Source organism: Zootoca vivipara, chromosome 6, assembly GCF_963506605.1.
Source record: "Zootoca vivipara chromosome 6, rZooViv1.1, whole genome shotgun sequence".
NCBI lineage: Eukaryota > Metazoa > Chordata > Lepidosauria > Squamata > Lacertidae > Zootoca > Zootoca vivipara.
In genome coordinates, this window is record NC_083281.1 from 88,077,931 (window position 1) to 88,100,473 (window position 22,543).

Genomic DNA, 22,543 nt, shown 5'->3' on the forward strand with positions numbered 1-22,543 from the left:
CTCTGCACCTCTTCCTTCTCCCTTGTCTCTGCTCCCTCCTTTCCCCTACCTATCCAGCTCTCATGCTTTACTCAGGTAAGTCTCGTCTATGCTGGGCTGCTGCTTCCTTTCTAGCCAGTCCTAGGCGCCTTCCTTAACCCTTGCAGCAATGGAGCCTCGTGCCCGCGTGTGTGTTGTGAAAAAGTGTGCCCCTTGGCAAACTAACCAGTCCAACTGGGGGAGCCACTGTGTCTTCAGGAGCCCTCCCGGCCCCTATACACCTGCTCACCGATCCACCTAATGCCTTGCAGGCCAGGCTGCTTCTTTTGGGGCCCTGCCTAACCCCGGTTCCTTGCCCAGGCAGGTGGGACCTTCTCCCGTCCTTACCTCGAAGCGGCACCGTGTTGCATCCCAGGGACAGGAAGCCCAAGTGGATCTTGGCATCCTCTTGTTGCGCCGTGGGGCTGCCTGCCATGCTGCGGGTTTGGGTGGCACAGGGTAGCGCAGCACAGCGCTGTGTTCTGGTAGGCCAGTGGGCACCAGTTTTTGTGGCTCGTCCACAAATAGGCTACTCGCGTGGGTGGCAATGGAGGGCTCTGAGCACTGCATGGAGCTGGGGACCTCGGCCAGGCTGCCTTTCGCAGGCATCGGAGGATGGCTCGGCTGCAAATAGCTCCCTGGCGCTGAAGCTGTGAGCTGAGCAAACTCATGCCCCGCAGAGGCCGCTCACCTTCCTCTGTGCTTTTCGCAGGGATGCTGGTGTACAACGGGCAGAAGAAGAACACAGGCACGGACTTCGTGTCCTTTGGACTGGTTGGGGGCCGGCCGGAGCTCAGGTGAGAGGCTGTGGGTCCTGGTCCTTTACCTTATCTCAGCACCCTCTTTCCGGCTGGGTGTCAGTTCTAGCCTCAACCCATCCTTTCCTGCTTCTGAACCCAGAGCTGTGAGATGTGGGCCTGCAAAGTGGCCTGCGTCAAAATGGTCTAGCTTGCAGGGTCTAATGGAGTGGGTGGGAGCCGAGGCAGTTTTGACCCTCCTGAGCTGTCTTGGCATTGCAGGTTCGATGCCGGCTCTGGCATGGCCACCATCCGGCACCCGTCCATCATCAAGCTGGGCGAATTCCACACCGTCCGGCTGTACCGCAACCTCACCCAGGGCTCTCTTGTTTTGGACAACCACCCTCCCGTCAACGGCACGTCCCAGGTGAGTAGGGGCCAGGTGAGAGGGTAGGGGCGGTTTCTTCCATCTGTGGGAAATCTCTGTGGCGCGTGGCTGCTGAAAAGGGCAGTATTGTAAGCCAGTGCTGGTGCTGTAGCTGGGGTGTCAACCTGCTGCTGGGCGTATGCACCCCATCTGTGGCTCTGAGTGCTGCATTCTGTACTTGCCAGTGGATACCGGACCAGGCCCAAAAGCGTTGGGTACCGGGAGCAGGATGGCGAGTCGGGCCAAGATGGAGCAGCCCTCTGCAAACTGGTGTTTCCTGTTGGAGACCCACTTTTGCTGGGTTTACATTTCTGTGTAATGGACTGGATGAGAGCCAACAAACTGAAGCTCAATCCAGATAAGACAGAGGCAATCTTAGTGGGTGGTTCTCTTGACCAGATGGCTGGGAGCTCACCTGCTCTTGGTGGGGTTACGCTTCCTCGGAAGGAGCAGGTTCACAGCTTGGGGGTCCTCCTGGATCCTTTGCTGTCGCTTGAGGCTCAGGTGGCCTCAGTGGCCTGGAATGCCTTCCATCAGCTTCAGCTGATGGCCCAGCTACGCCCCATCTGGACTGTTGTCTGTGCTCTGGTAGCCTCAAGGTTAGATTACTGCAATGTGTTGTACGTAGGGCTGCCTCTGAAGACGGTTTGGAAACTTCAGCTGGTGCAGAATTCAGCGGCCAGGTTGCTCACCAGAACAAGACGGTTTGAGCACATTGCACCGATCCTGGTCCGACTGCCCTGGCTACCAATTAGTTTCCTGGCCCAATTCAAAGTGCTGGTTTTTACCTATAAAGCCTTAAATGGCTCAGGACCGCAATACCTCAAGGACCGCCTCTTTCCATATGAGCCTGCCCGGACCCTGAGATCATCTTCTGAGACTCTTATTCATGGTCCGGAGGGTGGCAACACAAGAACGGGGTCTTCTCTGCAGTGGCTCCCCGCCTGTGGAATGTTCTCCCCAGGGAAGTTTGCCTGGCATCTTCATTATACACCTTTAGGCGCCAGGCAAAAATATTCCTTTTTCACCAAGCCTTTGGTTGATCTAATCTACATCCTATGCCCTTTTAAAATGTGGCTCTTTTTGGGGGGCGGGGCTATTGGATTGTGGTTTTTTTGTTATGTATTTTGTGGTTTTATATCTTGATTTTATTCTGTGAACCGCCCTGATATAGGGTGGAATAATAATAATAATAATAATAATAATAATAATAATAATAATAATAATAATGTGTCTTCCCCAGGGCAAATTCCAAGGTCTGGATCTCAACGAGGGGCTGTACCTTGGCGGGTATCCCAACTATGCTGCTACTGCAAAGACAGGCCTGACCAGCGGTTTCATTGGTGAGAGCTACACATAGAATTGTAAGGTTGGAAGGGAGTCCCCCCCCCCAAAGGGTCATCTAGTGCAGCCCCCCTGAAGGGCTTGAATCGCAGCTGAAGAATCCCTGACAAAGTTTCATCCAGCCTCTGGCTGAATACCTCCAATGAAGGAGAGACCACCACCTTCTAAGGACAAAGTGGCATGGGAGCGTCTGTGATCTGTGGCGGGGGACTGGGCTGAGTCCCAAGAGCGACAGCATCAGGGACCACACTGAGGAGGAATGGTGGGAACTACCCCCTCTCCCTGCCCCTGTTCCTGAATCTTCCCAGGAGCAGGAGGACACCATAGATTTGGAAAAGTGGTTTGCCGAGGGACATAGTTCAGAAGGCAGAAGCTGGGGAATACTGGATGGGGAACAGCTAGGAGAAGCAGCCTTGGGAGAGAGTGAGTTAACAGATTAACAGTCTCTGGACAACATTCCTCTGCTCAGCCCAAGGTCAAGAAGAGCTCAGAAAGTCTCAGAACAGAAAGCACAGAGGGTACAAACTCAGAGATTAATAGGGATTGGGGGTGTAAGCCTTAATTGGGAGCACCACCTTTTCTAGGAGATGTGTTTCTTTGTTCTTTCACTGTGATTATTAACGTTTCTAACTGGTAAGGCATTCCTTTCTTTGATCTTCTTATCTACTGCCACTGGGGGGGGTGAGCCAATTTCCCGAAGCCTGACAGACAGTTGCGTTTATCCTAAATAAATCTGCCCCACCAGCCCCCAGGTAGCCAGCCCCTTTGGGGAGTGGCTGCTTCCCTTTCCCCCCTGGAGGTTGTCACCCTAAATAACAGGTGCGGGCAGTGGTAGAAAAGGGTGCTCTCTAAACCATTGCATTAGAAACTTTTGGAGGGATAAAACGAATGCCTGCACTGTTTTCCATCCCTCCCGTTTCTTCCAAGCAAGCAACCCTATGAGGCGGGTGGGTTAGGCACAGGGCCATAGCCAGTGAGATGCAGGAATCTGGGTTGCCCCATTCTGAGCCCCCCCCCCCAACACCAACCACAGCATCACCACTGACTCTCCCCATTTATATGAGCGGTGGGTATTTACGGGGTGGGGGTGCCCCAAGATGTACAGCTACCTCACACAGAGGCCTGGCCAGCTCGCCCCTACCGCCAATCTCTCCCGCAACCTCCCATCGGCTCTCTCTCTTTCCCCTCTTAGGATGCGTTCGGCAGCTGGTCATCCAAGGGAAGGAAGTTATCTTCAAAGACTTTGACCTGCAAGCTCACGGCGTCTCCAACTGCCCCACCTGCCAGGACCGTCCGTGTCAGGTGAGTTCGCTGCATGTGTGCAGACTTGGCATTTTATAGAGGAGAGCAGAATTCGGCCTCGTTGCTCACTGCATTCCCTGTGGCCAGCCCTGGTTGGTCATGGCAGGTGATTCGAATAATTTTCTTTCTTTCTTTCTTTCTACCCCACCCATCTGGCTGGGTTTCCCCAGCCGCGCTGGGCAGCTCCCAACAGAACATTAAAAACACGATAAAACATCAAACATTAAAAACTTCCCTAAACAGGGCTGCCTTCAGATGTCTTTAAAAGTCAGATAGTTGTTTATTTCCTTGACATCTGGTGGGAGGGCGTTCCACAGGGCAGGCGCCACTACCGAGAAGGCCCTGTACCTGGTTCCCTGCAACCTCGGTTCTCGCAGGGAGGGAACCGCCAGAAGGGCCTCGGCGCTGGACCTCAGTGTCCGGGCTGAACAATGGAGGTGGAGACGCTCCTTCAGGTTTACTGGGCTGACGCTGTTTAGGGCTTTAAAGGTCAGCACCGACACTTTGAATTGTGCTCGGAAACGGACTGGGAGACAATGTAGGTCTTTCAGGACTGGTGTTATATGGTCTTGGCAGCCACTCCACCAGATTTTCCCTTCTCTCCCCATGGCAGAACGGAGGCGCCTGCAGGGACTTGGAGAGCAGCAGCTATGTGTGTGAGTGCCCACAGGGATTCGCTGGAAGCAACTGTGAACACCCCCAGGCCCTACGCTGCCATCCAGGTAAGGCGCAGCCGCCCCCATTTCCATACCTGCCAAGTTCCTGTGGGTGAAATAAGGGACGGACCGGAAGTAGCACTGCTGCCATTTTGGAACTGGGCGGAGCATGCTCAAAAGCGACTTTTGATGCTGCTTTGCCCAGTTCGAAAATGGCCGCAACGCCAGAAGTCGCACTGCAGCCATTTTGGAACTGGGCAGAGCTGCATCAAAAGTCGCTTCTGAGCATGCTCCGCCCAGTTCCAAAATGGCCGTCGCGCCAGAATAACCCGGGGGAAAACAAAAAAATCCGGTTTTTCAGCTGGGAACAGCTAGAAAAACGGGGGTTTCCCGGGGAATTACGGGAGACTTGGCAGCTATGCCCATTTCCAGGTGGTGCATCACATAGGCAGGGACAAGTCTGGACGTCCTTTAGGAGGAAGGGCCGTGGCTCAGGGGCACACCATTTGCCTGGCATGCAGAAGGCTGAAACCTTGAAGAGCCACTGCTGACCAATGTTGATTACTTTTATTTATTCGGAAATTGGTTTCAAACTGATTTAAGGATGTGCTTTTTATAATTTTATTTTATTTTATTTTGACAAAGTAATAATAATAAATAAATAATAAGAATGTGCACCCCCACCACCAACACCATTCCATCGTAACTCCCCAACCTCCCAAAAGTTCAACACCTCTTGCGATGGTTTGACCCCTTTCCGTTTTAACTGTACAAATTTGACAAACACCTTCCACATATCATCGAAATCATTTTTTCCTGCCTATTCCCCGTCTTACCTTAATAGCACGTGTTAATTTATCATTAATGATGTGCATTAGGGTTAGGTTAACCCCTAACCCTAACCACTTTATAGCTGTAAGGGCAGATAATAACAATAATTGATGGACAATACTGGACCAGCGAACGGTTTGACTCTGGGGGTGGGTCCTGCAGATTTGCACCTCCCACCCCTTTCTGACATGGACCCACTTTGGATGCTGGCGTAGAAGGACCAGTGGCCTGACTCTGTATATGGCAGCTTCCTAGGTTCAGGGGGCAGACAGGGAACCCTGATTTCCAGCCCTCTGCCTGTCAGGATGCTGTCTATGGGTGTTGCTACGTGCCCTCTGAGCTGTTTGCTCCCCTGCTTTTAAGGCTCGCCAGGTTCTGGGAGATAGAGGGTCTGGAATGCTTTCTAATGACAACGTATCAGCCGGGTGTTGTTCTGGCTATCCCATGATTTCCCAGCTTTCCCCCTCATCTGCCTCTGGGCTGCGACCTTCCATCAACCCCCTGTTGCAAATCTATACTGTCTTCCTCTTCCTCTTCCTCCTCCCTGGAAGGGTCAGGATTTGAGGCGGCCTCCTCTGTTCCTTCTCTGCCCAGCCCCTGACACTGCCGCTAAACGTCTTACCAAATGACCCTCCCTTCCCTCACAGAGGCCTGCGGTCCCGACGCCACCTGTGTTAACCGAGCCACTGGGCAAGGCTACACTTGCCGCTGCCTCCTTGGGAAATACGGAGAGAAGTGCATGGAGGGTAAGTAAGGAAGACACGCTGCACCCCCACCCCGCAATGGCCAAGACAAAGCCTGAGCAAAGTCCCAGGCTGACCTCACTGCCCTCCTCTTTGCTGCAGGCGCCACGGTGACCGTGCCCTATTTCCATGGGGGCGACGCCTTCATCTCCTACCCACCCCTCACCAACATCCACTACGAGCTGCGCGTGGACCTAGAGATCAAGCCGCTGTCCCCCGATGGCCTCATCCTCTTCAGCGGCGGGGATGGCTCCCCCGTGGCAGATTTTGTCTCGCTCAGCATGGTCAACGGGCACTTGGAGTTCCGCTACGAGCTGGGCTCAGGTAATGAATCCGCTTCCCGTTGCTAACAACTGATACCCGAAAGGCCGCCTCCTTCCCAGCAGTGCTGAGATCTGCCCTCTTGGTGGTCGTCCTCAGAGGCTCAAGGGGGATACAGCACAGGGCCTTCTCTGCGGCAGCCCCTGAACAGTGGGAACTACTTTTCCACAGAGGAGATCCTGGCACCTTCATTGTGCAGCTTCCAATATTTTTTATTAGTTTTCCATTACAACCCAATGATAGCCTCATTAAAACAATGCCAAATTATAATACAATTACTAATACCAATCATTCAAATACCAAATTAAATAATTTAAGTGCTCCCCCCCCCACATGCCAGAATGGATGGTTTGATGGTGTTCACCCTGTTTTTTGACCCTTGAGGTGTATGTTTTTAGCACCCAGCTTATTTTTATGGTCGTTAAGTTGTTTTAAACTGTTTTTTTTAAATATTGTTTTAACTTGCCCTGAGAGCTTAGGGCATGGGGCGGATGATAAAATAATGATAATTGGTAACAGTAATAAAATAAAATAAAATAAACCACCCCACCCCACATGCTCCAAATTGCAGCCTTCGCACAGCCCATAGTGAAACGGTGGGATTCGCTGCCACAGAATGCAGCAGGGGATGAAAATTTGGGCAGTTGTAAAAGGCGGTTCAGCAAACTCACAGAGGATATGGTTATCCATGGCTGTTGGCCATGGCGGCTGTGCTCTCCACATCTGAGGCAGTCTGCCTCTGAATGCCACTCACTGGAGAGAGCGAGAGAGCGCTGTTCCTGATCCAGCTGCACTCAGGCTCTTACTGTCAGGCTTGAGGGATTCTCTCCTCCCCAGGCAGCCTCCAGGGTCAAAGAAGAAACAAAGGAGTTCGTTTTTTTGGTTTTATTCAGCAATCGTGTAGCGAGGCAAGGGATTTAGTCCTGGGCGCCCTCATGACGTTGCTCACTCTGAGCCCCTCCTTTTCCTTCTCCAACAACATCCTGTGTCGCTATAGAAGTCACACGTCTCTGCATTTTTGCTCTTGAATCCTAATTGACCAGTGTGTCTTGGGAGAAAGGGGGGGAGTTACCAGGCTCTCTAAGGATGTGTCTGCTATCTGTTCTCCAACTCCTCCTCCTTCTCTCATTACTGTACCTCAAAACTTGCTAGTTGTCATAAATTATTCCCGTCTCAGTCTCTTCTTGCAGCTATTGGAGAAGGGGGGCCGGCAATTCTTCTCACTCCCCCTCCTCTTCCAAAAGAGGCAGAGGGGAAGCAGGGGTCACTTTCCAGCCCTCTTCCACAAACCAGTCCCAGACACTTACCGTATTTTTCCGTGTATAAGACGCCCCCTATTTTGGGGGAGTCTAAATTAAGTAAATGGGGAGAGATTGCCCAGAGTTGTTGAGCTTTTGGGGGGGGGGTGTTCCCAAAAAATCACTCACCTGCCAGATCAACCATGACAATCGTGCGCATCATAAAACACACCAGTCACCTGCCCAATTGCCGCAGCACCGGCAAATCAACAGCAGCCCTTGCCGCAGCCATCAACAAATTCACCGCTGACAATCTCCTGCTTGCGGCAGAAACCAAACACTGCAAGCCCCAATTATCGACATTATTTTCTCAGGAAAAACCCTCATCTTATACACGGAAAAGTACGGTATGTTCTTAACTCTGGGGGTACCAATTGTTGCAGGGAGAATCTTCCCCCGGTCCAGAATCCAAACTCACGTTCCCGGTCCTCTTTTAGGAACGGCCGTCCTTCGAAGTGCAAAGCCCCTAGAGCTGGAACAGTGGCACAGGATCACGGCCGAGCGCCTGAACAAAGATGGCACCCTGCAGGTGAACGATGAGCGGCCCGTCAAGAGGTCCTCGCCGGGGAAAAGCCAGGGTCTGAACCTCCGCACTTCCATGTACCTGGGGGGCGTGGACGACGCCATCAGGCTGCCGCCGGCTGCCAACGTCTCCAGCCACTTCTACGGGTGCATCGGGGAGGTGAGCAACCGGGGGGGAGGGGCGTGACGGCAGTAGGGGAAGGGGCTGGCCAGCAAGATCCATGCGCTCTGACTGGGAGCTGAAGCTGTTTGCATCTTCCCACCCCAGGTCTCAATCAACGGGAAGAAGGTGGACATTTCGTACAGCTTCCTGGAGAGCCGCAGCATCTCGCAGTGCTTTGACAGCTCCCCTTGCGACCGCAGGCCCTGCCAGCATGGTGGCAAGTGCTTGCTGACCGGCGAGTACGAGTTCCAGTGCCTGTGTCTGGATGGCTACAAAGGTGAGAGCACCACAGAGGGATGCAGGAGGGCATGAAGGCCAGTAAAGTCTCTTGCAGTTTTTCCAGAGCTTCTTGGGGTTTCCCCACACATACCTTTTCCTCCGTTCTTCCCATCAAGAGGTCCACACTTTAAAGCTCTGTTTTAGCTCTCTCTTTATTGCTCTGGAGCGTTCCCTGCGAAAACCCACTCTTTAAAGCTGATTCGGAGCCAAGTGCAATCCATGGGAAAACCAAATACCTTGGTTCTCAAACGCCTTGGTACTCAAACAACTTGGAACCCAAACACTGCAAACCCGGAAGTACTTCCATTTTGAGTGTTGTGCGGCGGTCTGTCTGGTTTTGCTATTTATTTTGCGTTTTTGTTTTTGCGGCTCTTCTTTGTTTTGTTTCTGTGATTGTGTAGATCCCAGTTCAGCTACTGATTGATTGATTGTGTGACTGCAGTACATTGTTTATTGCTTTCATTTTATGGATCAATGGTCTCGTTAGATAGTAAAATTCATCTTCAATGGCTGTTTTAGGGGGTTGTTTTTAAAAGTCTGGAACGGATTAATCCGTTTTGCATTACTTTCTGTGTAAAGCGTGCCTTGGTTTTGGAACGCTTTGGTTTTGGAACGGACTTCCGAAACGGATTAAGTTTGAGAAGCAAGGTACCACGGTAGCTGTTTGCTCCAGTTCAGCTTTAAAGAGCGAGTTTTCACAGGAGAAAGAGAAAAAGTGCTCAGACATGGAGATTTAAAGTGCAAACCTGTTGCTTGGAAAGAGTGGGGCTAAAGGTAAGTGGGAATGAGCCCTTAGTCTTGTGCATCATGCAAGTCCGCCCTCTCCATGCCTCTTCTCCACACTCTCTACGACACTGTGTTTCTCTCTCGCTCTCTTCAGGGGAGCGCTGCGAGGTGTCTGAGGTTCAGTGCCAGCTCCAGCAGCCCTGCCTCAATGGGGGCATCTGCAAAGACACAGCGTGTGTCTGCCCTCCTGGCTTCCTGGGATTATACTGTGAACACGGTAAGTCTGAGCATGATGGCTGGCCAGAGCGTGGAGCTGCAGAGGCAAACAGTCTCCTCCACCGTGTCACTCCAGAAGTAGTTGTCTTCTGCTGTATAAAGTGAGTGCCTGTTTTTCTACCACGCAGATGCATCACAGCACCAGTCAAATACCGAGTGGACTCCCGAGGGCAGCGGAGGAAATGGTACGTCTCAGGCCCCCTCTTAGCGCCACCTGCTTCTGCTTCTTCTGGGGTGAAGATGCTGCTTTGGCAGACAAAGTCCTGACCCGGCACTTCTCTCACTGGGAGCTAAGGAGGATGTTTCTAGTAGTGAAGCCACTTCAGATAACCATGTCGTCCGGCACCTGTCTCTCAGGGCAGAGATGCTTTGGTGATCCAAAGCCATTTGACACTTCCAGAAAACCAGTTCAGCTTCTCTTTTTTTCCTTTTTAATTTGTTTATTTGGTTTCCAAATCAAAGTTTTACAATCACATATCCAGTATATAACATAAAAACAAGAAGCCAAGGAATCCCCTGGACCTCCCTCCTCCCCTTTGTGGTTTCTATTCTTAGTCCTTTTCAGTGCTTTTTTTTCTGGGGGGACGCAGGGGAGATGCATTCCCCAAAACATTCTGTGAATCTAAGTTTGGCCTCATTGAGGGGCAGTATTTCAATATGAGTAGGAAAATGAGAGTACCCCTATTTATTTGTTTATTTATTTATTTATTTATTTGTTTTTTTGGGGGTAAGCACTGGTCCTTTCCTCCTGCATCTTTTATAATAATCCAAATCTTTTATGTCTCCATTATGTCCAAAATGGGCTTGCCGATCAGAAGGTCGGCGGTTCGAATCCCTGCAACGGGGTGAGCTCCCGTTGCTCGGTCCCAGCTCCTGCCAACCTGGCAGTTCGAAAGCACATCAAAGTGCAAGTAGATAAATAGGTATCGCTACAGCGGGAAGGTAAACGGCATTTCTGTGTGCTGCTCTGGTTCGCCAGAAGCGACTTTGTCATGCTGGCCACATGACCTGAAAGCTGTACGTCAGCTCCCTCGGCCAATAATGCAAGATGAGCGCCACAACCCCAGAGTCGGTCACGACTGGACTTAATGGTCAGGGGTCCCTTTACCTTTATGTCCAAAATCCGCCATTAAACTACAAGTGTTCTTCCAGTCCTGCTAACAGTTTTAACTGTTTACAATGGTTTTTAAGATAAATTATACATTTCCCCCATTCCTTATTGAAATTTTGGTCCTCTTGGTTTCTGATTCTTCCAGTCATTTTTTGCCATTTCGGCATAATCCATCAACTTCTTCTCTGCCCTTCTTCTCTGGTCGGGACTTTTATCTTCTTTCCATCTCTGAGCCAATAACACCCAGCAGTTCAGCTTCTTCCTCCCCTCCCTCCCATTGCCTCAGACTGTTCTGGAGTCCCTGCAGTAGGTGCTGAGACTCATTCTCCTTTCCCCCCATTTACCAGATGCCCCTGGACAGTACGGTGCCTATTTCCACGACAACGGCTATGTGGCCCTTGGGCGCCACACTTTCCCAAGGAGGTGAGTTATCTGTGATGCCCTTACATCGCTTCCCCAGGAACCAACCAGCCTCGAGTGGCACTGGGAGAACTCTGCCAAGCTCCATTTATGGTGGTGGGAACAGGCCAAGGCCAATGCAGAAGGGAGTTTACGGGGAGGGACATTTACTGTATGGGTTTATGTTTTTATATTGCAAACAAAAACATATATAATTTTTTTGTTAATGTTTCCATACATGTATGAGATCTTTACATAATCTTTACATACTAATAGATATACATATACATTATGTTTGTAGATTCAAATTTTCACTTTTCATTATATACCAACATTTTTCCGTTTCTTTTTTACTTCTTACCGTGTCTTCTCTCCACCCGTGCATGACTTCCTTATTATTATTTTGTAGCCTTATTATTGAGATTATATTTCTGTATCATAGTATTGGATCATTCATTCTTACATTTCTGCTTGGTTTGTGAAATCAGCCTATACATGCCAGTAAATTTTTGTTGGAGCATCTTTTGTTCATGTATTCTTCTACACATTTCCATTCTTGTTTGAGACTTTGATTAGATTGCATTCTAATTGTTGCCGTCATTTTTGCTAAATCAATCATTTCAAAGAATTTATATTGCCAATCTTCCAATGTGGGTACATCTTCTGATTTCCAATTTTTTTGCCATCAGTAACCTTTCAGCGGCTGTTGCATATAAAAAGACTCTCTTCATTTCTTTGGGGATGTCATTTGTTATAATTCCTAGAAGGAACATATCCGGCTTCTTATCAATTGTTTTTTAAACATTTTTTTTTCAGTTCCTCATGTATAATTCCCCAGATTTTTTTAATTTTATCACATCCCCACCAGACATGATATAAATATCCCATTACATCCCTTACATCTCCAACACAAATTTCATGTTAGTTTGTAAATTTTTGTCAGTTTTACCGGGGTTAAATATAAATATTTTTAAATAAATGCATAAGAACATACCGTATTGGCCCGAATATAAGCTGCACCTTAAAAATTTGGGGAGGGGGGAGAAAAAAGAAAAAATACCCGAATAAGCCACTCCATTTCTCGCTGCTCCTGGCTGCATACCCGGGGGGGGGGGGCTCTGCATTGCCAGCAGCCTTCCCTCTTCCTCACACTCTCCTTTCCCAACCTTGGGGGAGAGGACGGGGGACTACGTATGGGACAGGCACCGCTTTGTCGCGCTCCTGGCGCTGTTTGCCCCATGCTCCTGGCTGCCAATACGGTAATAAGTGCCTTCAGCTGGATCAGACCAGTGGCCCATCGAATCCTGTGCTTGCGGGAGAGTTGCAGGCAGGGTGCGAGTGCAACTCTCCAGTTGCTGTTCCCCATCACCATTCAGGGGTAAACTACTCCTGGGCAAGGAGGTTCTGCTATTACAACAGGTGTCCCTAAAGAGAGCCCTGCTGGATTGGACCGAAGGGCCATCTCATCCAGCGTTCTTTTCTCCCAGTGACCAACCAGATGCCTATGGGGAAACTGGCTAACGCTGTGGAGATATGCACAGTCCCTCATCGCTTGGTCTCTTTGTTTCTCTTGGTTGCAGCCTCCCTGACTCACCGGAGACGATCGAGCTGGAAGTGCGCACCAACTCGGCGAATGGGCTTCTCCTCTGGCAGGGCGTGGTGAGTGAATGCGACAGAACAGGGGTCCGTCAGCTCAGTGTTGCCTACACTGGCTGGCTGTGGCCCCTCCAGGGTTTCAGACTGTTTTTTTTTTTTTGTGGGGCGGGGATCCTTACTTGGGGATGCTACGGGGGAATTGAACCTGGGGCCTTCTCTCTGCCTCTCCCAGAGGCTGGAGGTGGAAACAGGAGATGTAAAGCTTTGGGTGAGAGGTGGAGGATGAGGGGGCAGTTGGATCCTGGCAAAACTGAGCAGGGGGGTGAAAATGCCAGCAGCTCGTGACTCCAAAGTGTTGGTGAAGCCTCTTCACTGATCATTAGTAAAAAAAGTGCAGTCTTTGTGCCAGGTCTCATAAGGCATTGCCATCTTGATCATTGGCGCTGCAAAGATCAGCAGGAGTGCGGGGAGAGCCTCTGCTTCATCTGGGACACGGGAGGTGCTGTGGTTTAAACCACTGGGCCTCTTGGGCTTGCCGATCAGAAGGTTGGTGGTTCGAATCCCTGCGACGGGGTGAGCTCCCATTGCTCTGTCCCAGCTCCTGCCAACCTAGCAGTTTGAAAGCAAGGCAGCGCAAGTAGATAAATAGGTACCACTACAGCAGGAAGGACACCGTCACGGTGTCATGTTACACCAGAAGCGGTCTAGTTCTGCTGGCCACATAACCCAGAAATCTGTCTGCGGACAAACACCGGCTCCCTCGGGCCTGAAAAGCGAGATGAGTGCCACAACCCCATAGTCGCCTTGAGCTGGACTTGACAATCCAGGGGTCCTTTACCTTTTATTATTATTATTATCTGCTTGATCTGCAGTGTGGCAGAGAGAGAGGTTTGCAGCACTGGGGAGGGAAGGGAGCCATCTGTAACATAAAAAGATTTGACGGGAGTAGCCCACTTGCTGCTTGGACGGCATGCAAGTTGTTGCGAGACCCCGCAGGCTCCTCTGCCGTTGCCTGTGCATGATGTGCTTGTTTTAAGGAAGGCTTTCTCCGAGCACCAGCATGTCTCATGCACACACCCTGCCCCGTTGCATGGATGCTCTTGCTGTTCACCTCTGCCGCTCCCCCCCCCCTTTCCAGGAATTCTGTGATCAGCTTTGCACCCCACCACCACCCCACCACCCCCAGTGTGGCTTGTGCTCCTCTTTCTCTCTTTCTCTCTCTCTTCCCAGGCAACCAGGGAGGCGGGCCTTGAGCAGCATGCTGCTAGCGAGGTATTTACTGGCTTGGTTTTTTGTGGCATGGCGAAGGGAAGGCCAGAATGCACGACTAGAGGGGGTCAGAGAGAATGGAGCACGGGGAGGGGGGCTGACTAACCCAAGCGCAGATGTGCTGGTTGAATGGAAGAATTTGTTGCTGCGATGCCAGACAGGCCTGCAGAAGCGCCGGGTAAAGCTACACCATGGATAAGAATTAGCTTGGCAAAGGTTGCAGGGATGTTTGCGGGAAAGTGATGCAGGAGCTAGTCAGAAGAGGAGCCGCCTGCTCCAAAGCCCGCAGGCCATGCTCTCTGCTAACCTTTCTGTCTGACAAGCAATCATAGAATCACTGGGAGTGGCTGCCGAGACCACATAACATCGGTCCTGAAAGACCTACATTGGCTCCCAGTACATTTCTGAGCACAATTCAAAGTGTTGGTGCTGACCTTGAAAGCCCTAAATGACCTCGGCCCAGTATACCTGAAAGAGCGTCTCCACCCCCATCGTTCTGCCCGGACACTGAGGTCCAGTGCCAAGGGCCTTCTGGTGGTTCCCTCACTGCGAGAAGTGAAGCTACAGGGAACCAGGCAGAGGGCCTTATTGGTAGTGCCACTTGCCCTGTGGAAAGCCCTCCCATCAGATGTCAATGAAATAAACAACTGACTTTTAGAAGACATCTGAAGGCAGCCCTGATGGGGTTGATGGGGTTGACTCGCGGGGTCCCTTCCTACTTCACAATTCTATGAATCTGTGATTATAAGACCCCCTCGCTATGCAGCACAGAGACTCATCATCATCATCATTGTAGAGTTGTAAAGGTTCCCAAAGGGCCATCCAAACTGACCCCCTACAAGACAGGAATCACAGCTCAAGAAACCCCCAAAGATGGCCATCCAACATCTGTTTGATGAAGGAGAGTCTGCCACCTACAAAGGGACTCTTTCACTGTTGAATTGCACTTCTTTAAAACTACAGTGGTACCTCGGTTTATGAACACAATTGGTTCCGGAAGTTTGTTCATAAACTGAAGCGTTCATAAACTGAAGCGAAGCGATCTTTCCCATTGAAAGTAATGGAAAGTGAATTAATCCATTCCAGATGGGTCCGCGGCGTTCGTAAACTGAAAATTCGTAAACCGAGGTGTTCGTAAACCGAGGTTCCACTGTAACTAAAATCAATCATAAGGTAAAAACGCCTGTCAACATTTTACACATCTGGGTAAGCAATTGCCTTTAAAAAAATGTTTTTAGCAGGCGTCAAACAGAGTACAGAGAAGGCACCCAACCAATGTCAGTAGGCAAGGGGGTTCCAAAGTGTTGGTGCTGCCACACTCAAAGACGGATTGCTTACAAAGCAAAATGTGGCACCTGAGAAGCAGTACCAGTTCCTTAGCAGCTCATGGGCTTCTAGGATGCTTCTCTCCCTCTATGAGATGATCTACGGGTGCCATTTCCTAAGGAAAGGAGAAGGTGAGAAACAACGCTTTGGTTTCTGTCACAGGAGGAAGGAGAGAGCGCCAAAGCAAAGGACTTCATCAGCCTCGGGCTGAAGGACGGGCACCTGCTGTTCAGGTGAGGGAAGGCCGCCAAAGAGCTCACGATGTGGGCCGCTCTGCGTTGGGGCTCCAGGGTGGCCTTTTCTCTGACTCTGGCCATGTGTTTCCTGCAGTTACCAGCTAGGAAGCGGAGAAGTGAACATCCTGTCCGAAGACCCAGTTGATGATGGGGAATGGCATAGAGTGACAGCCATCCGGTGAGACAAGTGTGGAGAGATGTGGCTTGGGACACCCCTAGTTTGACAAGCCCAAGCGTTGGGGGGTGGGGGTGGAGAAAGGCATAGGCCCTGTTCCCCAAACAAGGCGGGTTGAGGAGCAATTGGTGTGCTTCTGGGGCTGGGGGTGCTGTCCCAGCCCCTTTTGAGGATTCCCCTGTGGAGCACATTCCCAGTTCTGTTCCCACGGGCAGACCACAAGCACTTCCTTATCCATGCTCACCCTCTCCAATCCAACCAACCTCACTCAAAAACACCTTAGTCCTTCTGACACACTCTCCCGTTCCTCCTCCAGGGAAGGGAAAAGAGGCTTCCTTCAAGTCGATGGCGAGGAGATGGTCGCTGGGGAATCTCCTGGCAAGAACGTCATGGTGAATACCAAAGGTCGAATTTATATAGGTAAGCGCCTTCGTCTCAACAAAGCAGGACCACTTTCAGGGCCCTTTGGGTGTATGGGCTACTGAGGGATTCACACTTCCCCTTTTCATTTAGTTTTCAGCAGCCCTCATCAACTGAGTAGGTTTTTTCTTCTTCTTCTGTTACTGTTTCACTCGGGGGTACAGCCATGAGGTGGGAAAAAGGCCAGAGAATCATAGAATTGTAGAGTTGGAAGGGACCACAAGGAACATCTAGTCCAACCCCATGCAATGCAGGACCCTTTTGCCTCAATGTAGGACTCGAACCCGTGGCTCTCATGCTCTTACTGAGAGGTGATGGCTGCGGCAGCAGCTTCTGGCAAGATCTTGCCAAGATCTCACAAGATCTTGCTGGAACCCACTGTTGTCACCACAACCCAGGTCAGGGCGTCAGCAGTGCGGGGGCACCTTTCCATTTTGGTGTGCCATCCATCCAGGAGGGCATCGTTTTTCCTGTTTCCTTTCAATGTTGATCACCACACTGGTTACTGCCTGACTTCTAGATCCTTTCCATGCAAATGGTGTAAAATTCACAGGTGCCGCACGACATCTTTGTGGCATCAGCCCTCCTGAATTTTGGGAGGGCGGTCAAAGGACCCTCACCCTCAAAGCTTTACACTTCAGTCTGGACTGTGTCAATGTCTTGTCACTTTCAGAGCATTCTCAGGGCCGCCCCTCCCTACAGGATGTTCCCGGGTGGACATAACCAATTTGCTAAGCAATGCTTCTTCAAGAACGCCTCCTACAAATGGTTTATTGAATAATTACAGACAAATTGTAAACAGTTAAGAACATTGGCAGGATTATTGTAATAACCTGCAGTTTCATAAGAGTATGCATTTAAAGTAGATGAATAAATGTGCAAATTAAGTTACCGTATTGGCCCCAATATAAGCCACACCTTTAAAATTCAAGGAGGGGAAAGAAAAAAAGACAATACCCAAATATAGGCCCGCTCCCTTAAAATTCTGTAGGCACTCACACCCATTCTGTTTTGCCATATGTCTTTTTCAGCAGTGTTATCGTAAAAGCCAATTTTTGGAAGGTCGCGAATTAACTTTTCACGGTCGGAAAAGTGGGGGGGGGGAGGCTTGTATTCAGGCCAATACAGTAATTTGGATATGCAGAAGATATTAAAAATAAATTTAAGGAACTGCAGAAAGAGGGGGAAGGAAGTCAAGTTTTGAAATGTTAAAATGATTGCAAAATCAGTGACATATATAAATCCAAAAAGTATATTTTAAAAAAGTAAAAAGAAAAGAAAGAACACCTACAAAAAAAAACTCAGGAGAAACACAACGAATGGGTTTTAATGTATTTCCCTATTCGTGTTTCTACATTTTCCCTTAAGAAAACATAGAAACCAGCTTGCATCAATTTCATTTTAAAAATGTGGTCCACACGGCAGCGACAGTAGCAAGTGACTTGTGGGCCCGAGATGTGAACGAATGGAAAGCAATATGAGAACCTTGAAAAGTCTACACGCCTCTGAAGGATGCTGTGCAGTTAAATCCCAACGAGGATTTAAATCCCAATGCCAAAATGAGGCAGCATCAGGGATGATGCTGACAAGCAAAATCTTGGGATGGAAGCTGTGGTCCCTGCCAACCTTCCAAAATCCTCCCAGTGACTTGAGGAGGCGGAGGAGAAAGAGGACCATAGCCTCTCCCCTAAAGGGAACACACTTGCTGACATACGGCTCTTCCCTTTTCCTCTGCGCAGGTGGAGCACCTGACATCCAAGCCCTGACCGCGGGAAAGTACATCTCGGGGATCACGGGCTGCGTCAAGAACGTGGTGCTGATCAACGACCGGCCCGGCCAGCAGCCTCAGCAGCCCATTGACCTGCACCATCACTCGGAGGCCGGCCTCAACATCCAAGAGTGCTCCTCATAGGCCGGGCTTGCCTCTTAACCACACTCTTCGCTGTTTTGTTTTTTTGTCATCAGGCCAATTGAGAGACATCTATTGTTATTATTATTATTATTATTTTATTATTATTATTATGAATTTTTTTAAAAAAGAGAAACACACACACACACTCACAAATGGTGCTTTGCTGCTACCAAAAGAAAATGGGGGTGGGGAGATGTGGGAGGGAGTTGGTTTGTGAGGGTTTTTTTTGTGGAAGTGACAGACCGATGGGGGCCACGCAGGGCCTGTCGTCGTCCCCCCACCTTCCCCAGCCCTCACATGGAAGGACACACACAGAGAGAGAGACACTTAAAAGGACTGGAGAGCGGCATTCGTGAGAGGCGATTGGACAGTGCCGTGCCCGAGGTTTTCCAGGGATGAGCATCTCGGACAGGGCAGAGAGAGCCCTGAAGAGGCTGCTCTGAGGCCGAGGGGTGGGCAACAGGGTGACCACGTGGCTTCTCTTGCTTCCGCTGCTGGGCTGGGCTGGGCCAGGCAGGTTGTGACCAAAGATACTGTCCTGCCTTGCCCTCCCTTCCTGTCTTGCTTGTGGGTGGGCGTGGGGTAAGGAAGGGAAGAGTGGGTGGGTCTCTGTATCGTCGTGCCCCACGCGCAACTCCTTCGCAGCATCCAGCACTCCAGGCAGGGCAGGATTCACAGGAGCACCGAGGAGGGAGGGAGGGAGGGAGGTCTCTTGCCCTCGCCCTCCAGCATGAGCCAAGCTTTTCAACTAGGAAAAGTTTGAGCTTCCTGCGTTTTGTCGCGGTGCCCCACGTGGCACTGCCTGCCTGGCACAGTCGAGTTTGCTCCCGCCCCTCACTCATCCAAGCTAGGCTGTGGTCAGTGTTATTTTTCTAGAAAAAGAGGTGCTGGAACTCACCATGAATGCCTCGCTGGTTCTCTTTTAGTGGCAATGGCGCCTGCCCAAGAGGTGCTGGAATCAAGCTCTGGCGAGTTCCAGTCAGGAATGGCTGCAGTGCCTCGGAGTGTCCTCTCCACCTGGTCCTCAGTGACCGCAGTGACACATGCAAAGCCATACAGAGTTCCCCTGTGCTCTGGCTGGCGCGGAAAGCAGCAGAGAGCCCAACACCAAAAAGCAGGCAGGGCTTCCCATGCCTTAAGCGCCACAGGGCAGAAATGGGACTTGCCCCTCCCAAGCCATCAGTGCCTTATTAGTCTGCGTAGGGGTCTCCCGTAGATCCACACCTTCTTTTGCCGTGTACAGTCCCCCCAGAGCTGCAGACACCCCAGGGCCTGGCAGGGCCAGGTAAGGAGCTGTTGCAGCCTCATCTGCTGCCTGGGAAGCAGGCAGGTAGGTCTTTCACCAGCATTTTATAGGACCAGGCCGCCCCCTTTCCGTGGGCAGGAGTGGGGGCAAGAGTGTTGCACCGTGTGCCCGAGAGCTGCGATGGGCTCCCCACGCACTCCACACAGCAGCTCCTGCCAGCCTCCCTGTGCCACAGGCACTGGAGGGCAGGAGTTTCCCGTCCAGCGTTCCCAGGAGGGCAGCAAGATGCTTTGCTGGGGGATGAGAGGCAGAAGGAACCCATTGCAGCTGGGGAAAGGGGGCTTTGACTGCTGCCTTCTCCTCTCAGCTGGCCCCGAGACACTGAAAAGGGCGGATTTTGGAGCTGATCTTTGGCTAACTACACAGCCTTTCCTTCCCTCTTCAAACAGCCCTGGGTGTTGCCCCTGCAGACAGTGCTAGTGCCAAGCAGGCACTAGGGGGCTTATCTTTTGAGCTTGGGCCTCGCAGGATTGTGCTCCAGCCAGCCTCCCACATTCCCTTAATGGTGTGGCTGGCTCTGGCTTGCCCCGTGTGAGCCTTTGCCGCCAGCGTTCACTCTGCCTTGCCCGCTTCCTTCCAGAACCAGAATTATACTGCCTGGCAGGCACCATGATGCTTGTGTTGCTCCAGAACCTGCTCCTGCCTTTTGCTTCCCCTGCCACCCCATTTGTTCTTTTTCTTTCTTTCTTAAATAAATGGTGCTGAACCCCAAAGTCCGTGTGTCGAATCTGTGGCTCCCTGTCTTAGCTGAGGTTGTGTGCATGCCGTACATTTAAAGCACACACAAATCTTGGGAACTAGCTTGTTAAGGGTGCTGGGGACTAGCTCTAGGAGGGGCAAACAACAGTTCTTGGGATTCTTCATGGGATAATTGTGTGCTTTAACGGGTGGCACTGTGGTCTAAACCAATCAGCCTCTTGTCTTGGGCTTACCAGAGGTTGGCGGTTCGAATCCCCGCGACAGAGTGAGCTCCCGTTGCTCTGTCCCAGCTCCTGTCAACCTAGCAGTTCAAAAGCACATCAGCACAAGTAGATAAATAGGTACTGCTGCGGCGGGAAGGTAAACAGCATTGCCTTGGGCAGCATTGCAACAGCTTGGCCAATGGTGAAGTGGAAACAACACAGGAGGGCAGAGGAATTTCATATTGGTCTCTGGGTTGATTTTGTACATGCCAAGCCTGGTAAATCCGCTGCATGTCCCAAAATAAGTTTTTAAAAATCCCCCGCGTGTAAGTAATTTCCTTTTCCCAGTGTGTTCTGCCTTCCCTTATGACTATGCTGGGAACAGATGAAGAGCAGTCCTATGATTTAAAACTCTGGTTTTTCAACCAGTGTCCCGTGGCACCCTGGGGTGCCTTGAATGATGGTCAGGGGTGCCGGGGCAACACTGGCCTCTGTCCCTCTTTCCTTCCCTTCCCTCCTCTGATGCCCTATTGCGTCTCTGTCTCCCAAAGGCTTCTGCGGCTGTTTATTGCAGCTTGTTGTTGTTGTTTAGTCGTTTAGTCGTGTCCGACTCTTCGTGACCCCATGGACCATAGCACGCCAGGCACTCCTGTCTCGCACTGCCTCCCGCAGTTTGGTCAAACTCATGTTCGTAGCTTCGAGAACACTGTCCAGTTTATTGCAGCAGCCCTGGCTATAAGCTCCGCAGGCGAATGGTGCCTCTGGGAGCCACCTCTCTTTGGGGCAGAGGGGCAGCTCAGAGACCGGGGGGTGGGGGTGGCAGCTGCAGCCCAGAGGACTCCCAAGGAAAGAGGAGAGGAGAGGAGGCTGAGGGAACACTCCACAATGGAGGGTGTTTGAAAAAGAGTGAGATGCTGGCAGCTCTGCAAGCAAGGGGTGACATAACTGGACTCCTGAACCCCACCGGGGTGCCACAGAAATACTGTAACTGGTCAAGGGAGACATGGACTCGAAAAGGTTGAAAACCTTTGATCTGAAATACCCACATTTCAAAGCTTGTCATTCCCTGTCTCCGATACCATCCCTGGAACAGGTGCCTAACTTGGTGCCTCAATATAAAAGAGGGAACACATCTGTGGGTCTCCTTTGACTTGATCCCACAACCCAGGTCTCTCTCTTTTCTTACAGTGGGAAGTCAGCTAGATGGAAACAGGCTTTCCTTTCACTGTCATAAGCTGACTGCTTGCTTAAGAGGAAAGATCTCTGGCCCAGAGCAAAAGAGAAACCCCATCCACACACCTAACCTTTAAAGTGTTTTTGGGCCACTTTAACGGCCATGACTTTCCCCAAAGAATCCTAGGGACTCTTAGCTCTTGTGAGGGGGGGTGGGTCTCCTAAGCATCCTTAAAAGTACAGTTCCAAGAGCTGTTCGACAGAGGAAAGGTCTTTGGAAGGTGGTGGACTCTCCTTCCTTGGAAGATTTTAAGCAGTGGTTGGATGGCCATCTGTCAAGGATGCTGTAGCCGAAATGCCTGCATTGCAATTGGTTGATTCTATGAAACCAAAGTTGCTATACAGTGGTACCTCGGTTTGCGAACGCAATCCGTTCCACGGAGGCGTTCGCTCGCCGAAGGCATGCTTCTGCCCGTGCGCGAAGCACTGATAGAGCACCTCTGCATGCACACACACGCACTGCGCAGATCGCTTCTGCGCACCCAACGCCGCAGAACCCGGATGTAAACACTATATATATATATATATATATATATATATATATATATATATTGGTTTTTATGTTGATCTTTTCTGTGAACTGCCCTGAGACCTCCAGGATAGGGCGGTAAATAAATTCAATCAGGGCCGGCGCATCCATTTAGGCGAACTGCCAGGGGGGTGGGAAGGAAGCCTGCTCTTGCGAGAGGCAGCGGTGGGATGAGTGCCCCGAAAGGAGCGCTTTCGGGGCGCTGGTCCTGTCGCCACCTCTCGCAGGGGCAGGCGGCCACGTCTCCCTTCTCCCCGGCTCACTGTGGAGCAGGGGAAGGGAAAGCGGCCCAGACGGAGCCCTCCCTCACCGCTCGCCGCAACCTCTCGCAAGAGCAGGCTTCCTCCCCCCCTTTTCTCTCTCCCTTCTCTCTCTATCTCTCTCTCTTACCCACCTCTTCCTTCTTTCTTTCCTTCTCTCTCTCTCTTCCGTCCCTCCCTCCCTCCCTCTCACTATTTCCCTCTCACCCCTCCTCCCCCCCTTTCT

The 22,543-nt window shown here is 50.9% G+C and overlaps 1 protein-coding gene across 15 annotated transcripts in view; it reads left to right on the forward strand.

Annotated features, from left to right (window-relative positions):
- Positions 1–18,625, forward strand: part of HSPG2 (heparan sulfate proteoglycan 2) — a 202,675-nt gene extending 184,050 nt beyond the window's left edge. For 9 of the 15 annotated variants that reach the window (XM_060276274.1, XM_060276281.1, XM_060276276.1 and 6 more), the window contains 19 exons: positions 58–75; positions 731–815; positions 1,038–1,182; positions 2,426–2,525; positions 3,719–3,828; positions 4,442–4,550; positions 5,963–6,061; positions 6,161–6,382; positions 8,115–8,359; positions 8,468–8,639; positions 9,522–9,644; positions 9,772–9,828; positions 11,102–11,177; positions 12,734–12,812; positions 13,980–14,021; positions 15,507–15,577; positions 15,675–15,758; positions 16,072–16,175; positions 17,915–18,625. In XM_060276274.1, the coding sequence (XP_060132257.1) occupies positions 58–75; positions 731–815; positions 1,038–1,182; positions 2,426–2,525; positions 3,719–3,828; positions 4,442–4,550; positions 5,963–6,061; positions 6,161–6,382; positions 8,115–8,359; positions 8,468–8,639; positions 9,522–9,644; positions 9,772–9,828; positions 11,102–11,177; positions 12,734–12,812; positions 13,980–14,021; positions 15,507–15,577; positions 15,675–15,758; positions 16,072–16,175; positions 17,915–18,087 (2,114 nt within the window). In that variant the 3' untranslated portion in view covers positions 18,088–18,625. The remainder of the gene's footprint in view (positions 1–57; positions 76–730; positions 816–1,037; positions 1,183–2,425; positions 2,526–3,718; positions 3,829–4,441; positions 4,551–5,962; positions 6,062–6,160; positions 6,383–8,114; positions 8,360–8,467; positions 8,640–9,521; positions 9,645–9,771; positions 9,829–11,101; positions 11,178–12,733; positions 12,813–13,979; positions 14,022–15,506; positions 15,578–15,674; positions 15,759–16,071; positions 16,176–17,914) is intronic. The other 6 variants (XM_060276280.1, XM_060276288.1, XM_060276287.1 and 3 more) reach the window with 3 other exon arrangements.
- Positions 18,626–22,543: the final 3,918 nt, after the last annotated feature.